Source organism: Triturus cristatus, chromosome 6 (assembly GCF_964204655.1).
Source record: "Triturus cristatus chromosome 6, aTriCri1.1, whole genome shotgun sequence".
NCBI classification, from domain to species: Eukaryota; Metazoa; Chordata; class Amphibia; order Caudata; family Salamandridae; genus Triturus; species Triturus cristatus.
Genome location: NC_140589.1, coordinates 1,304,189,360 through 1,304,206,435, shown reverse-complemented (window position 1 = coordinate 1,304,206,435; position 17,076 = coordinate 1,304,189,360). Strand labels below are relative to the sequence as shown.

Here is a 17,076-nt window from a genome sequence, read left to right as displayed (position 1 = left end):
TTCTAGACAGACTACAGTTCCTGAGTCCCTAGATGCCTTCCTCGACTCGATCGCCCTTGTCTGGTTTAGCGATCATCACCGCCGCTACATGGATGTCCCGTTCACTGCACGGGATGTGGCGCAGGTGATAAAGAGCATGCCCGCGCACAAAGCCCCTGGCCCGGACGGCTTGACCACCACCTTCTATAAAACATACGTTGATGAGCTTGCCCCCAGGCTCCTCTCGGTATTTGCGGAGGCCCAGGAGACTGGTTCCCTGACGGACTCGATGCGAGAGGCACTCATAATCACGCTGCTGAAACCGGACAAGGATAGCCAACTGCTGGACTCGTCCCGTCCGCTCTCCCTTATTAACGTAGACGTCAAAATCTACGCTAAACTGATTGCAGACAGGCTTCAGCCCTTGTTACCGATGGTGGCGCTGCCCGATCAATCGGGGTTTATCCCCGGCCGCGCCACGTCCCACAATTTGCGAACGATATTCTCAGTATTACACCACCTACACCCCTCTGTACAGGCGGCGGTTGTTTTCCTAGACGCAACGAAAGCGTTTGACTCGCTAGAATGGCCCTACCTTTTTCGGATTCTTGGGAGAATGGGATTTAGTCCCCTCTTCATAAACCTGATTCGGCCCCTGTATGCCGCTCCAAGAGCACGGGTGCGGGTGAATGGGCTGATCTCCCAGCCTTTTGGCATATCACGCGGGACCAGGCAGGGGTGCCCTTTGTCCCCTCTACTTTTTGCCATTGCCATGGAGCCTCTGGCGGCTCGGGTCCGCCAACACCATACCGCCCGGGGTATAGGCTTCAGCTCTCGCAGCCTGCTGATCTCCCTGTACGCAGACGATGTGACGTTATATGTCACCAATCCCGCCGAGAACCTGAGCCCACTTCTGAGGGAATTCGTGCGGTTCGAGGGATTGGCAGGTGTGGCGATTAACTGGTCCAAGTCTGTCGCGTTCCCCCTGACGGATGCCACATTGGAGGTGACCTCAGACTATCCCCTGCGCTGGGAAACAGACTCGGTCAAATACCTGGGGGTCTGGATCAGCCGGAGCCTGAACGACTTGTGGTTGCTGAATTTCGGCAGGGCAGTGGACTGGCTGGAAGGGAAAGTTGAACTCTGGAATAAGCTCCCCCTGTCTCTGGTTGCGCGGATCGCCCTCGTAAAGATGGTGGTCCTTCCCAAGTTTTTATACCTATTCGTGAATGTACCCTTGCCCCTGACGACGCATTTCCACACACGGGTGCGGTCACTTCTGTTGGCGCTGGTTTGGGCTGGGGGCCAGGCGCGATCTTCCTGGGCGCTGCTTACTCTCCCGTTGCGACAGGGCGGACTGGGGGCCCCAGACATGGCATTATACGCGCTTTGCGCGCAGGCGCAATTTCTGCACTTCTGGGTGTTCCCCACACCTTACCAACCGCATATTGCAGTGGAGACGGCGGCCGCTGCTCCTTTGCCCCTGAGTGTGGCTGTATACGGAAAGCCGTCCCGCCCCTCCGGGGATGTGGACACGGTAGCCTTGCTTCGCTGGACATGGCGGGAGCTGAGACGGCGGGCGCGACTCCCCCTCCTGTATGCACCGGCCGCCCCCCTGAGGGGCAACCCTTTGCTTCCCTGCCTGCTTGACAGAGGGGGGGCCGTGGTGATCAGAGGAAAAACGCTGCACACCTTTGCTGACATTTACCCGGGGGGCACCTTCGGGGTTCCAGTGGAGGGTGAGTCTGACTCACAGGGGACCTTTAGTGATCTCTTTACCCTACACCAGCTAAGAGAATCCTGCAAAACGCTGTGGCCTCAATTCCCGGAAGAACCCCCACAACTCCAGGCATTACAAAACTTACTCTCGAGAGCTTCCCCAAAAAACTGGTGTCCAGGCTCTACAACTGTATGCAAGAGCAGGCCCCTGTCGTGGTACCTACCTCGCTCACTGTGTGGAACGAGGATCTAGAGACCCCTTTGTCTGAAGAGCAATGGGCCTTTTGTTGTGGGCAATTGAAGGAACTATCCCCTAATTACAGGCTGCGCCTGGTGCATTTCAAGTTCTTACACAGGTACTATCGCACACCGCGATCGCTGCATCGTATGGGCCTGAGGGAGGATGACAACTGCTGGAAGTGTGGGGCCGAGCGGGCCACTTTCCTGCATGTGGCATGGAGTTGCCCGCGCCTGGAGGAATACTGGGTGAATATTTTCACGGCCATCAATCAAATCCTCCACAGAACCGATACGCCGACGCCACTTCTGGGGCTGTTGGGATATGTCCAAGCTACCCCACCAAAGACCAGGAAACTACACGCGCTACTGCTCCTTTATGCTAAAAGGCAAGTGGCGGTGCGCTGGGGCCGTAAATCCGTGCCTAAATTTACAGAATGGGTGAAAGATGTTACGTATGGAAATGCACAGCTGGAATGTTACTGGGAGACGATGCCGACCGCTTCCCGTCCGAGGGACATCTGGGAGCCCTTTCTGCAGTGGACCCGGGAGGGGGCGGGCTCCCCTGACTCTCCACGTTCCCTGGCAGGGGCAGTTTCGGACGACATGGGTTGAGGAGGCTGGGGGTCGGGTGGGGTTGGCCTAGTATGCTGGGCTCTAGCCTATTTTACAGCTGTCGGTGGCTGACTAACTGTGCATGCATGGAGACGGGGCAGTGGGAAGGGTGGGGTGTTTCACCTTGCCGTGCCGGGCCGTGTGCCGGTGGGGGATGTAGCTGGGACCACGTGGGTCGCGTCATACTTGGGTCCGATACATACAAAAGTTCGTCACTGCTGTGTGCCATTAGATATAGGGTGCCCCCTTTGCAGATTCCGCTCCTGAATTGCCACGTGTAAACTGTTTGTGCACTGCTGATTTCCATCTGTACCGGAGTTTGTGTTGGTTTTGGTTATGTAAAAAATGTATTTGGGTGTAATATGAAAACCGAATATTGCATTCACGCTGATTTACAGTACTTGATTTGTTTTGACACAGCTCGCAGATACGGAAGCTTGGGGCATCTATAACTGTATTGTCATTTACTTGCTGACCTGAATAAACAAATTTAAAAAAAAAAAAAAAAAAAAAAAAAAAACAGTACTTTACTTGGGAAGGTATGCAAAGGAAAAAGGTTGAGCAGAAGTCGCATTGTTGACTGACAGCATCCCCGCTGAAAATCGTCTTTGGCAATATTGCAAGACAGTTCAGCCAGCACAGCTCAAGTTCCAGGCGTGATTCACAGGGAACAGTTGTAGTTATGAGCGCGATTTGGGCTGGACTTGGGGGGTTTAATGGGGTGAAAAAGACACCCAGTTTAACATTTATCTATGGGCTCCGAATAAGCAGCAAAGTAGATCACTTTTTGGTTCAAGTCCTTTCTCTCCTCCAGTGCTTTAAATGAGAAAAAATTGTGCAGGTACTCATTTTAATGTGGCGAGTGGGCGGGGCTAGGGGCGTGGCCAAAGGCAAGACATGACATACTTATTGACTTCTACACTAGTTGTAGCACATACCAAAACACGAGAAATGGTTTCTATGAACAAAATATGTTAAATCGTTACACAAAACAAAAGACAAAAACAGTGATATTTTAACAATTCCTTGTTTTGTAATATTTGCAGCTTGAATACTGTTATTTTCTGTTACTTGGCACAATACTATATATTCTCGAGCATGCAGACACACACAGAAAGAAACAAACAGATGTGCATACACAAAGCACTCCACACATTTCCTTTAATATTCCCCCCAATAGTGTCTCGATTTCCTCGCTCTTTTCTCTCACACGAAAACACGCACAGGTAACAGACACACATAATCAGACACTTGCAAAAAAGAATCGGGTGGGATTAAAGCCATTCTAACCTCCTTACCTCCCATGGCTTTCTCAATTGCACTGTCACCGGGCTGCCTCGATTCCTTTGAACACAGCATGATGAAGAACACCCACAGATCATGCACAGGAGCCCACGTTGAATAGTTCAGCGGGGGCTCGGCTCAGGGCTACAGAAGTATTTCGACTGTCAGAGACAGGTTACCAGCCCTAGCAGCAATGCGCCTAGCCTTTAATGAGTGGCTGTACTCTCCTCGGCAGTAGAGAAGTGCCAGTACTCCGAGTGATAAAAATGAGAAGTGCCAGCACTCAGTACCTGTGAGTACCGGCCCATTTAAAGCACTGCTCTCCTCATGTATGCAGTCCGTGTCCTTTACATCTGCCTCTGTTGCTTCTAATCTTTCCTTTAAAGTGTGCTAAGAAGCACCTGCGAGCGCACCTCGGGTTCCACACGTTTCTTTGTTAGAGGCATCCTACCACAATTTACACTAACAAGACTTATCTTTCAACTCATTTTCAGATGCACCTTGAGACTGCTTCTTCATGTGCACTATCAGTTTGATACTTTCACATCAATGAGAGCGTGAAAAATTCTTTTCATCATATATTCACGCCATGGTCTATGTTTCTCACTTAAATAAATACATGAAATACATTTCCCTCTCAACATCAGCTCACCAATGTTTTTTGTCAATTGAATCGACTTTCTGCTTTCTAAGACCTAAACCTCACATTACCTACCACTTCCAACTTTTCAAAATTAATAAATGTTTTTCTTTTATAACGACTACAATAATCATGCCTACTTTTCTGCTTTACTTTAAGAAACTTCTTGTGCCTTGAATTGGTCTTTCCACTTCTAATTATTTCCTTTCTATAAAACCAATGCATTTTCTTTTTCAATGCGATTTTCTTCCATATATTGTCTCCTTCTCTTGTATATTGTCACTGATTATGCAATTCTTTAGTTTGTAGCTTTATTTATTTTCTAATATTTGCAAATGTATTTATCTCTTTCTGTCGGGCGTTAAACTTGACTATGTTGACTTCTATATTTATATATTTGTCACTACTTGAGTGTCCTTTTCTCATGCTTCTCTCTCATCTTCGTGAATTTTCATTTCATATCTCTCTACACTAATTCACCACTAACAATTTTTGGGCTGCAGCAGCGTGCTAGTGGCCGAAAAGCAATGTTACGCTTCGTCAGTGGTAGTAAGTGCTATCTATAACAAAATGCAATTACAATTTGCTTTCTTCCTTTTGATCCAAAATTACTGTATCCCCTCCTGTTTTCATTTAGTCTTTCTACTTTTTAAACATATGCAAACATTGCCTCAAACCTCGCTATCATTAATTGGATTTCAAGTCCACCTTTTTTAAATTTTCTATATGTCACATTCATTTTGCATTATTATTCCATTTCTTTACTTCTTCCTCCATTTCTTGTAGTTATTGAAATCAGTATCGCCTATCCCTTCACTAGGGCACTATCAAACCAGAAAAAAAAAACATTTCTATTCATTGGTCTACCCTGTCCTCTGCTGTTACTTTTGTTTCCCCACTCTATTTCATACTATCACACGAGCTTTTGACTATCCTCTATGGGCTTTACGTCTTGCAGAATACGCATTCAAACTCAATATGCCGGTAGAGATTTATTTCTGCCACTAGCACTTACAGTCCAGGGCCTAGTGGTGGCAGTGACCGTCAGCCTGACCCACAGCGTGCCTTTTGTCTTTATTCTAAAAGAACAAGTTACTTACCTTCAGTAACACCTTATCTGGTAGAGCCTATCTAGTCACAGGCCACTGGTCAATTTCTGATCAGTACCAACAAACAGGCAGTGCAAGTGTGGGTGATATGGAATGGTGTACTTTATGTGTGGAAGGAACTGGCACCACGAGGTATCCGTCATATGGGTATTGTCAGGATACATCGAGCTGCATACTAGACACTATTTCCATTATTTAGAGTACTTAAGATATCGATTTTGAAGCTGACAGCAGGGTGTTGCTAGTTTGATTGTTTGCTTCCACAGCAGTGTAAATTCATTTTAAAAGAATGTCGACGTTCCCACAATGCCTACATTTTACCGAGACACATGTGCAACTGAGGTTACGAGCCTTGAGGTTCCTAGGCCACAGACACAACATGCTATGTAGGTCCACAAGAACAATGAAGTCTAGGCACAAGTTAAGCCAGGGAACCACGGCATGTGTGAGGCACCTGCAGCATAGATGCCACTGAGATGAGAAACTCATGGTTGGTTTTAAGCAAATTTTATCACCTCTCTCGGAAAACAGGATTATGATAGAGACACTGCCTGGCAACCAAGCTTGGTAAATAAAAAACAAAGCTGCAGACAAAAAGAACAAGCATTGGCATAGCCAATAGGTCTCGCCTTTGGGACTTTTATAAGTGTTTAGCCAGAGCATGCCTTTCCCACGTAAAGTCGTCACTGTAGAAACACTTCAGCTCAAATCGCCCGGTCAAAGACAAACGGGCCTCCGAGAAGATATTTTTGCAGCCTGTTTATGATGGGGGCAGCAAGATCCTTAACAGGAAGCCTCATAGCAGCTGAACTCTTCAATAGAGAGTTTTCCCAGAACTGCCCTGTTAAGCAGCGTGTGCTTGCGTATGGAGAGGCGTCTCTGTAGGGTAATTTTTGTGTAACATGAAAAATTTACTTTTTTATGGCTTCTTTGACTTTGATCGGAGACTCTGGTCTCAAGGAAGTTCGTAGAAACAATCTCTTGCAGTGTAAGGAAGGGAGGCTGGAGAGATGGTAGGATGGAGAAAAGGATGGTTGGGGAGAAGGATGGCTGATGGGTTATGGCGATGAGGGTGAATGGAGAGAAGGATGAATGGGTGAATGCAGAGATGTGTGGATGGAAAGAATGATGGATGGGTGGATGAAAAGGGAAGGAAGGGAGGAGACAAAAAGAAAGATGAAGAGAAGGAAGGGTAGATGGAAAAGACTGAAAGGTAGATGAATGGCAAAATGTAAAGAAAGGATGGAAAGAAACCACAATGGAAAAATGACAAAAAGGATGGAAAGAAAGACTGAAAGAAAGCAGTAGACAAGAAAGGAAATTAAAGAATTTCAGAAATCCCTAATGGGGGCTATCTCCCGAACGACTGCCTTGTTCGCTTGCCCCATCCAGTCGCTCAGAGCTGGCTGGGACATGGCTCAAGGTGGGGTGTGCTGTATTTTTCTGCCTACTCCCATGCAAGGGTTCCTTTGATGGCTGTTTTTCGCCCTGCGTTTTCCTCAATAAAGACTCCATTCTGAGAGTTACAGGGTTGGTTGAGTTAAATGTGACTGACACTTAAAAGCAATGATTTGGGAAAGGAAACTGGGCACTGCAAACATAGCATCCAGTAACACTGAGTTACCTAGCAACCCGAGATCCAATTCCTAAAGTGGCTTCATGAAGAATTGAAAGTAATAGAAACAGGCTTTTTGTGCTAAGTATTTTGTCAGAGGTTCAGGGGAGACTTGGGCTTGGAAAAACAACACGGGATAGTCCCAGAAAAGGTGCGATCACAGCTAAGGACCTGGAAATTGGATCTATTTTAGCACCCACTTGTCCCGCACCCTTGCCCTCCTGAGACTCTGAGGGCAAACAAAGGCTTTGTGTGTTCTAAATAAACACCCAGGACAGCTCTTTAGATAGTGTGTGAGATCCCTCAGAAACACATGGAGGGATGGGGGAGGTGTGGGGCTGAAGGGAGTGGGCCAGGGAATGGACAGCACCTGGAAGAAAGGTAGAAATGCATCGACGACGATGTTCAGCACGCGGTTTAACGTGCACCTCTCTGTGTGTTATCTGCGGTTTGGGAAGAACAAAGAACAGGTAATTTTACCAACAATGTATACATCCCTGAACTGCGGTTTTATTTTCAAAACTATTTTCCTCAGTATTTGCTTTGAGGATTTCTCCACCTGTGTCTTCCTGTGGTTTAATAAACCAAATAGTTTGTCTCAAAGCGGCATAGCACAGTCTGCCTGAAGAGAAACCAACATCAGCCCTGGCAAAGGTGCTCATACCACCACCCCACCCTGCAGGAAGCCGTGGCTTGAATGGAGTGATGAGGACATGGACAGGTCAAGCAGGGTCTATCCTGTTCTGAAAGCAGCCCCCTCGCCACCAGTTGCAAACAAGCTGTTCACGTGTCCTGCACACAATCACTGATGGAGGCACAGCAGCCCTCAATCTAACTCTGCAGGCAACATGCACACAAGCTGTGCAGACAACCTGTACCCAAACTGTATACACCCAAATATGCACTGCACGCAGCCGGCTGACAGGTTCTGCGCACCACTTTCATAACTGCACACACGTTTCACTAGAGGTGCGCGAGCCAATAGATTAGCAGGGGAAGCCGAGCCGGAAACGAGCAAAGGGTCTGGTCAGGCTCTAACAGCCCGTGCACAAAGTGGGCCGTGACAATAGTTGGAATGTAAATTGTGCAACAAACACAGCTCTTCAAAATTGAAAAAGATATTTAACATGCAGGAGCGTTTGACCTAATACACCAGATTATTTCTGTACAGCGCACTCCCTGGCCTAAACTCATGTTTTGAAAGTTGCTCTCATACCTGACAACGAAGAACAAGCCCGGAAGTGGTGCGCGCACGAGCGCACTTGTGCCTACCGCTGCAGGAGAAAAACAGATGGAAGGCTGCGCGTAACCGCAAGCCGTAGGCGGCTACAATTCCAGGCAAAGGTGGGACATGCACCTGCCTTTGCCCAATCGCATGCTGTCTTATTTTAGAAAGACACACGCAAAGACCAATAAGAAAAAGAGTTTAAAAAAACACACGCATGTGCCAAAAGTCTGGAGCGATTCCAAAAGGTCCTTTTTCCTAGGGCAGCGCATGCGCGCTACCTAGGCGAGACCTAAAAAAGAAAAAAAACGTGGGCACATTGTGGGAGACAGATCATATCATGAAGCAGACATAGACCAGGAGGAACATGAACTGTAGTCTGAAGATCTTCTGTAGCCGGGTCCATGCCCGGCTGCCCTTTAGTTTGAAGGCACAATTCTGGGAGTGTACAGTAGTGAAGGTAACATGTGACATGCCAGGTGAACCACCTGGTTTTAGTGACACAAGATGAATGCGCTCCTTGCATAGCAAAGCATAATTATAAGTAGCCCTGTAATTCCAAATGGACTGATAATGGAGTTTACTAGCCCCCACCAATTATGAGATCACAGTTAGCTTTGCGCATTTAATGTCATTCACCCAGAAACTCCACCTGGATAAAACACTGGTGATAAATGAAGAATAACCACAGGAATCTGGTGTGATATTACAGATTCCTTCACTAGTACTGTACAGACAAATTTGATAACAATAATTTTTTGATAATATTTTTGTTGCAGTTTTTGTTGTTTTAGGACGTCTTCACACCATGTGTATGCTGATGTATCTCTGGTATCACAGAAAGAGGACATTTACGTAATAAAAGGCTCATATGGAAAAAACAAAGAAAAGCACTATCCCATAGCCATGTTTGCCAAATTAGTAGCTTAACATAAACAAGAGAGGTTTACATCATTTATGTGGCAGAACGTCCATGCATATAAAACTATATATCGTATCCCAATGCACAAAAATCACTTGCGGTGTCAACTGAGGCTAAGGCTCTGCCATATGACACACCTGCAGCAACAAATGACAGATTTCAACTTAGGGGTCAGGCCAAGGTCACCTACAGAAATGACAGATTGACAGGCCATATCAAAGGAGCTGTCAATCAGTAGGAAAGCAGTAGGTACCTAATTAACCGGTATTCTTTAGAATATGCTTATGCCATGCAGAGTGATTGAGACTCTACACGCGGTGAAAGTACACCTGTCAAAAAGACTGTCAATCTCTCTTTCCAAAACACCATATGAAGAAACCTGCATTTGCAATTAAGCTGCAAATGTTCCATAAATAACAATTAATTTAAGCTCTCAGGTATAGATACAATGAAGATATTAACCAACGGAAAAACACTGAACATAAAAAATCTAGAATGAAGGTTAAATCCAGGTTATGAGTTATTTACAATAGAGCAATCTGATCGTTTGCGCGTGCTGAAAAAAGATGGGAACCTACTGCCTAAAAGCAGCGCCCTCCAACCGAGAGACATGGACTTAAATCGAGCTAGAAAAGATACACTACAGGCAACGCCACTCCTATGATATTAATATAGCGTTTATACATCAGACTTAATTAAAAGCCCAGATATAATTTCCTAATGTAGTAATACCCTGTTTATTGACTTCTGAAGAATGAAAGGCTCGGCATTCAAACTCACGACCGCCCGTTCAGAGTATAAAGGCAGCTAGGACTTGCCTCACAGAGCCGTATTCGCGGCTCTAAGTATTTCAGAAATTAAAGTTTGGGTGTAATCGATATTGTTATATATGATACCAAATACTAGTGGGACTTCCTACAGAACCCCTTGACTACAAAGCACCCAACTATTGTTTTATTTTTTAAACATGGATTACAGATCCTAGGGCTACAAAATGGGTCTCGCCGTTCCTCATGGAGCTGTACCTCAACTAGAAGAGCCTAAGAGCGGCTTATTCAGAACCCTGTCATAGAGGACTGCGTGGAACCTGAGATATGGCCGCGTTCACACAGTACGACATGCGAAATTTATACACGTAACAATATTATGTAAATAGGATAGAATGATGCAAAATAAACAATATGGAAAAAGGCTATAGAAATGTAGAGGGCACATCAGTAACCATCATAGATATAAACTATCCTTTACAATGACTCTCTTTACCGCTCAAGATCATACCTTTTATTTTTACGGTTTTTTTGCAGCTCACCTCTTACACATACTGATTGGGCTTACATTTCAAACGAGCAATCAAAGGAAATTATTCGCGACAACTCTAATCAAATAAAATGCCCCCGGCTAGCTGCACTAATTGCATGATTTACTTACACACTTCCCGTGGTGGAGCTGCTGTCGGTGAGCAGAGAACCGTTCGTTCTTTCCATGTGGGCCAGTCTGGAAGGAAAGAAGGATAATATGCTCAGTGTGAATTTATCACTCACATACTGGACTTTGCATTTCGGAGATTTTAGTCACAAACTTCACTATGCAGACCTTCAATAAGTAAACATGTAGTAACTAATTTGGCAGCCTCTTGCATGATAAGAGAACTCAACTCAGCTGCCATGGACAGAAACCCCACATTAATAGCTTATAGATGCTTTCTGTCAATTATGTTTTAAATGTGCTTAACATTTTTTAGACAAGCCTGATAGTGCAGCCGTCTGCAATTACACAGAGTAGCCTCTGGATCTACTCAGAGGAGTATTCTCTCTCATTTCATGCTCCTGACTGATTGGTTTATAAAAAAAATTCTTCCAGAAAATGTTTTTATGAGTGAGGGGCTATTTTAGATCTTAAAAAGTACTCTCAATCAGCACACCTGGTTACTTTTAATTATTTATATCCTATATGCATTCTATATAAAAAGTAAACATTTTCTGCTATATTGGTCCCCATCATTGGCAAAACCAAAGGTTCTGCCTTTAATGTACTAAAGCTTCTGTGCATGCAATCAGCATTTGAGAATTCCTGTGTTTTCACGGCTCGGCACATTAAAGCCATACCTATTAAATTTGACAATGCTAGTTAAGCAGTGATAGTGTATTGCTGTTTAACAATGTCAGGTTCAAGTATTGTTAGCAAAACGATTTACACATTTAGTCTCAGTTAAATTCTAAGAAGTGGAACAAAAACAATCTTTTAAATTCAATTCAATTAACATAAGATGAGAGGGAAAACAGAATTCAGAAGCCTACTGACTTACAGATCAATAGACGAGGGGGAGAGAGACACAAAGGAAGGACAAAATGACCATGGCGCAAAAAATATTTTCAACTTTCAATTAAAAGTTCAGTCTACGTAAGACTTCTATAGACATAAAGGCAACCAAATACAACAAACAGTAGCTAAACCAACAGCTACAGAGTGTGGTGAATGGTTGTGTTTGTATAAATGCGTGGCTGGGTGTTGAAGAAAGATTTTAGGTTACAAATCATTTTCACATACTGCAGTAAAAACAATTGGCCCTTTTCAAAATAATTTAAATGTTCATACATTTTTTGCATTGCTTTCTAGAGAATGAGAGACGGACTTCAAAGACTTTCACCATTTACCTATATATCAGGGAGAAGCCGTGCTGGAGCCTCAGCAAGCGAACAAGTATTACATTTAAGCCTCAATATAAATGTCTTTATTCCTTATATTTAATTATATAATGAAAAATACCCACAGATGCACTCATGCACCGCAGGTTTCAGTGGATTGGGGAAAACAATAGTTGCAGGTGCAATAGCTTTGTAAACAAGATCAAGGGCCTGATGCATCAAAGGGTTTTACCCATTCTGTGTCTATGGGAAAATGTGTTCGTACATATGGCCCCTAGTTCTTTAAACGGCACTGTAAACACTTCGCTGGCTTCACTCTGGTGGTATTTCATGCAGGGAGTGAAGGAACGATTAACCTTCAGCACAAATGGAGTACCCTTAAAGTCATAAATTTCATTAGATATCAACACTTTTACTAAAGGTTAGTTTTCCCCATTTTTCACTACAGATTCATTATCACAGAAGAAACCCAATAGCCCTGTTCAGTTCGGATGACCAAGTTTCTCACGATCCAGTATATTCCAGTCATTAAAAACACTTTATAGACAAAGGCTGGTTGAGTTGCATCAGTGTCTCGATAGTGGAACATGACACATGAATGAAGAAAAGTCCACACTTTGTCCTGACAGACTTCTTCCAGCGCACCCTACAGCAGGGCCATGAGGAATGCGTGTGGCTTGCAGCCTGTACAAATCATCCCTTGGGCCTGGTTCTGAGGCTCCGCATACTGAAAAGTAATACCTGGAATGATCTATCAAGAAAGAGTCTGTCTCGGGAAAAGTTCCGCTTTGGAGTCACCATCATTTTTCAGAAATGAGTAGGCACCCAATCCTAAAATATTCTGTTTCTGTGATGGAATTACTAAGGGCTCTGATGTCAAAATAGAGTGATTATAAAAAAGTTAGTGTTCCCGATCCATGTCACAACAGCATAAATGCCCGGGATTTTGAATCTTTTTAAATACACTGGATCACAAATGTTAAGAGGGCACAGTGCCTTACCTGGTGGCGTACTGCTCTATTCTAGAGTGGGTGTCATCATCAAAAATTTGGGGAGCATGAGAAGGGCTAGAGGGAAAACAGACAACATTTATTTACACAGAGCATGGACATCAAGTTACAAAACATCTTTTTCTAAAATGAACTCAATTTGCACGCCGATAGATCCCTAAATCAGGCAGGAACTATTTTGCATTTACTTAATTTTTTTTAATCCAGTAATTAGGATCAGGCGAGTACAGATTTTGTAATGTAAAATGCGCCGTATACTCACTCATATTTCTCTGGCCACATGCTGATGAGCGTGACAGGCCTGCAAGAGAAGAAGGGACCATGAAAAGAACGTGTTTTGCCAGTAAAAAAAGGCATAAAACACCTTCTGTCCAAATATTGATTCGAACAACACCGCATACAGAAAAAAAGCAGAGCCAGCAAAATACACTGCAGTGTTCACTGGGAGGAGGATTACTTTTCGTGTAAAATGACAAATTAAACCTAAACGACCCGGAAATAGTACAATCGATTTGCTTTTCAAAGCTGTGTCCAAGAGTGAAGCAATTTGATGGTTATAGTAAGGCGATAAAATGTGGTGCAGTGAAGACGGAAATTAACGTAAAGCATTGTTAAGGAATTTCCTGAAGAAAGATCTGGTAAGGATTTCAATATAGTGTGCAAAGAAAGGCGTTTTTGTTTAGATAGAAAACAGGGCATATTAAATCACTTTGAAAATAGCCAAACATACAAAGTTTATGAATATGAAAACAACTGAACGGTCTTCAGCTGGGGCCATGGTTACTGCCAGCTTTTAGAGGTCAAAGGTCAGGTAAGAAAAATTTCTGATATTGCTATGTAATTAAATAAGCTGTTTTTGACATTATATTATTGTTATATGAAATGTAAAGGGATTGTTAAGATGGAGGGTTTTTACGGAATCACTACAAATAAAGGAATTAAATTAAATGTGGAGTTCATCTGTAGAAACATGCAATAACTTGTGAGCTAGGTATACATCAAACAGCAAGGTTCTCTACCCAGGTACCAGGAGCAGGTGTATGCTACAGAAACATCAAAGTGTGCGTTCTCAGACGCCCACTGCCTCTGCCCTTTACCAGTCTGTAGTAGTCTTGCTTCAAAATTTGTACCGCAATAATGGATAAAGTGGAAGGAAATGGCACACAGTTATAATTTCACAATCAACCTTTTATTTGGCAAACAAGGCAAACTAATGCCTTCTGTCAGAGAGACGGAGTACTCTAGTCAGCATTCGGCTTTAAACGTCCAACCACTTCACAGGTTTGTAGTTTCATATACCAAACATATATGGCAAAATGTATTTAACACACTATATTTGAGACATTCTGAGGTAAACTTGACAATAGAGAATGAAGGGGTTTTATTGGCAGCTGCTGGATTCTTGCAAGTTTCCATAATTCTTGTAGGATAATTTACAACTTTTTAAATTCACCAGTGTAATCTGGTAATGCAAGAAGGCAGCTCTGATTAATAACTTTTGTTTTTCAATAACAAAATGGGATAGCCTGTAGCTTATTCAGTCATCCACAAAAAACACTGCAAAGACCCCATAAACCTAAGAGATATAAGTGCCACTCAGATGGTCTCCATTATACCAGTAGGAATCACCACTACAGCCTGATTCCACAAACCCAACAATTAGATACCCAGCTAATATGATTTTAGCCCCAGAAAAAATTTTTATATTAAAAAACAAAATTAAACTAAAAAGCAAAGCCTGGAACTCGGGTTATGTTGTTAAATAATGTCAATCAGTTAGGCTCTTCGCACTGGCCAAATCTTAATTTCCTCTTTAGTTGCGGAAAGAAGATTCATCGAAAACAATGTGGCTTACTACTTGGTGGGTTGCCGAAACCTCTATGGACACTGTGGCAGCTTCATCTAGTCATAGTTTGTTACCGACAATTAATATCAAAGGAAGAGAAATAAGACAGAGGCCCTGTTGTGAGAAGTGGATGGACAACCTTATTACATTCAGTGTCTTGTAAACTTTTCATGCACAAAGCACACACTTCAGCCTGGTCACAGTAAGAAAGCATGTGGCTGCGGGAATGGAGAAGTAGGTATTACACAAGCTGTGTCGCAAGGTGGCATTGACTAAACTATGGAGATAATGCGAACACCCTTCCCCAACTCCCTCAAATGCAGGTCTTATTTAGGTGAAGCCACACTACTTAATGATGTAGCAGTACCATGGGGTGTGTGCTGTCCAATCACTCCATTATCAGAGATGGAAATCACCATGAAGGATAAATTAATTGTAAAAGTCGATTTTTATATTAGTTAGCCAAGTGAGTTTTAAGCTCATCCACGTTCAGCATATGAGTTATCTGTGGCACAGGGAATTCCAGCCGAGCTTCAGTGAGTTGCTTTCTATTACATAATAATGTGAAGTGGGAGATCTGGGCTGCAACTCCATAGCCCACTGTCTCCAACTTAGGCACCAGATTACATCTCCTCCCAGCTAAAGGAGCAACATCTGCTACAAACTTAACCTGAAAGCAGGTGGTCCATAAGGACAACAAACCATGGACAGTATTTCTTCAACTCCCCTAGCTTCAATGAGGAGTCCATCATGACTGGTCACCTTTTTCCTCTCACATTAGCAGCACTCTACGTTCTAGGATTTTCTAAGGGAACACTCCGTTGTAAGGCACTGCAAATGATAACAATGGAGTGGCTCAAAAGGATTACACATTAAAAATGGTAAGACAAGGTTTAGATCCCATTGGTGCCTGACAAATGGGGCAGGAGGAAAAGATGCTGTAAACATTCAAGGAAACAAGTTGCAACCAGTGACATAAATAGGAATTGTTGATCCAGCAGCCGCAGGAAGGCCGAGATGGCTGATAAATAGCTTTTGACTGTGTCCAAAGCAGGCCTTGATAGGCAAAGAAAAGAACAAATAAAACACAAAGGTTGAACACTCTCAACTGTTGACGATCAATCTCCACGCATGAAGTTGAAAACTGCACAGGTTCAGGTACAGCACCCTGCACTTTTGTTGTGACAGAAGGTCCTCCCAAAGGAACAGACCGATCGGAGGAGTAACAGTCAAGCCCATGAGATCTGGATACAATATCCTCTCAGCTTAATCAGGGGCTACTAAGATGAGCTGGGCCCAGTCAGTCCGAATCTTCTTGAGAACTCAGAGCAGTAGTGGTATCAGGGGAAAGTCCTGAACTCTACTCAAGAAGAAATGTATCTCAGAGCAAGAGCCACCTTGGAAACTCCAACCAGCAGAATCAATGACATTGCCCATTCTCACAGGTAGGGAAGAGATCGATCCAAGGTTCACCCCACTATCGAAAAAGAGTGTGCCATTTCAGGATGCAGACGCTATTCGTAGTCCACCAGCCACCTCCAGCTGAGCTCATCTGCACTGGCGTTTGAAGAGCTCACCACATGCTGAACAACCAGAAAAATGTCTTGGCACTCTAGCCTGTTCCAGAAGCGGTCATGTCCATGATACCTGAAGCAGCCTCTCTTTGATAGACGGTAGGAAGGTTTTCAGTGTCAGACGGATCACTCTTGGCTCCAAAAAGTTGATGTGGAGCAATGACTCTGATCGCCACCTCTACCAAATGGCTGACCCAACTCAGAAGTGATGCATCTGTCACCACTGTGAGATTTGGGTGGGGAAGGGAGAGGGGTCGGCCACCTGCCCAATCGTGGCTCATTAGCCGCCACTTCACATCTTTAGCAGTGCCCTACAATATCTGGACCAGTTTGGACAGATTTTTCTGATGTTGCGCCTATTGGGACTTAAGTTCCCACTGCATTGCTGGCATTTGCCAACGGACATATTTTACCAGCAGGATGCCGAAGGATATAGGCTGAAACATCGGTATCATAGCTTGAATACCTCTGACTTGTCACTCCGGAAGATAGGCCTGAAACTGTACTGTGTCCAGAATGGCTCCAATGTAAGGGAGCGTCTGAGACGAAGTCAGGTGTGACTTTGGCACATTGATGGAAAACCTCAGCAAATGCAGGAGGTCCACCATAGTCTGGAGGTGGGAGACAAACACCTGTGGCGAGCCTTTTGTCAATCT

The 17,076-nt window shown here is 44.1% G+C and overlaps 1 protein-coding gene across 4 annotated transcripts in view; it reads right to left on the bottom strand.

The window, feature by feature from the left end:
• Positions 1 to 17,076, bottom strand: part of UTRN (utrophin) — a 1,396,454-nt gene that overhangs the window by 83,373 nt on the left and 1,296,005 nt on the right. For all 4 annotated transcript variants that reach the window (XM_085612275.1, XM_085612279.1, XM_085612276.1 and 1 more), the window contains 3 exons: positions 13,263 to 13,301; positions 12,992 to 13,057; positions 10,774 to 10,839 (listed from right to left, as the gene is read on the bottom strand). In XM_085612275.1, coding sequence (XP_085468401.1) covers positions 10,774 to 10,839; positions 12,992 to 13,057; positions 13,263 to 13,301 — 171 coding nt within the window. The remainder of the gene's footprint in view (positions 1 to 10,773; positions 10,840 to 12,991; positions 13,058 to 13,262; positions 13,302 to 17,076) is intronic.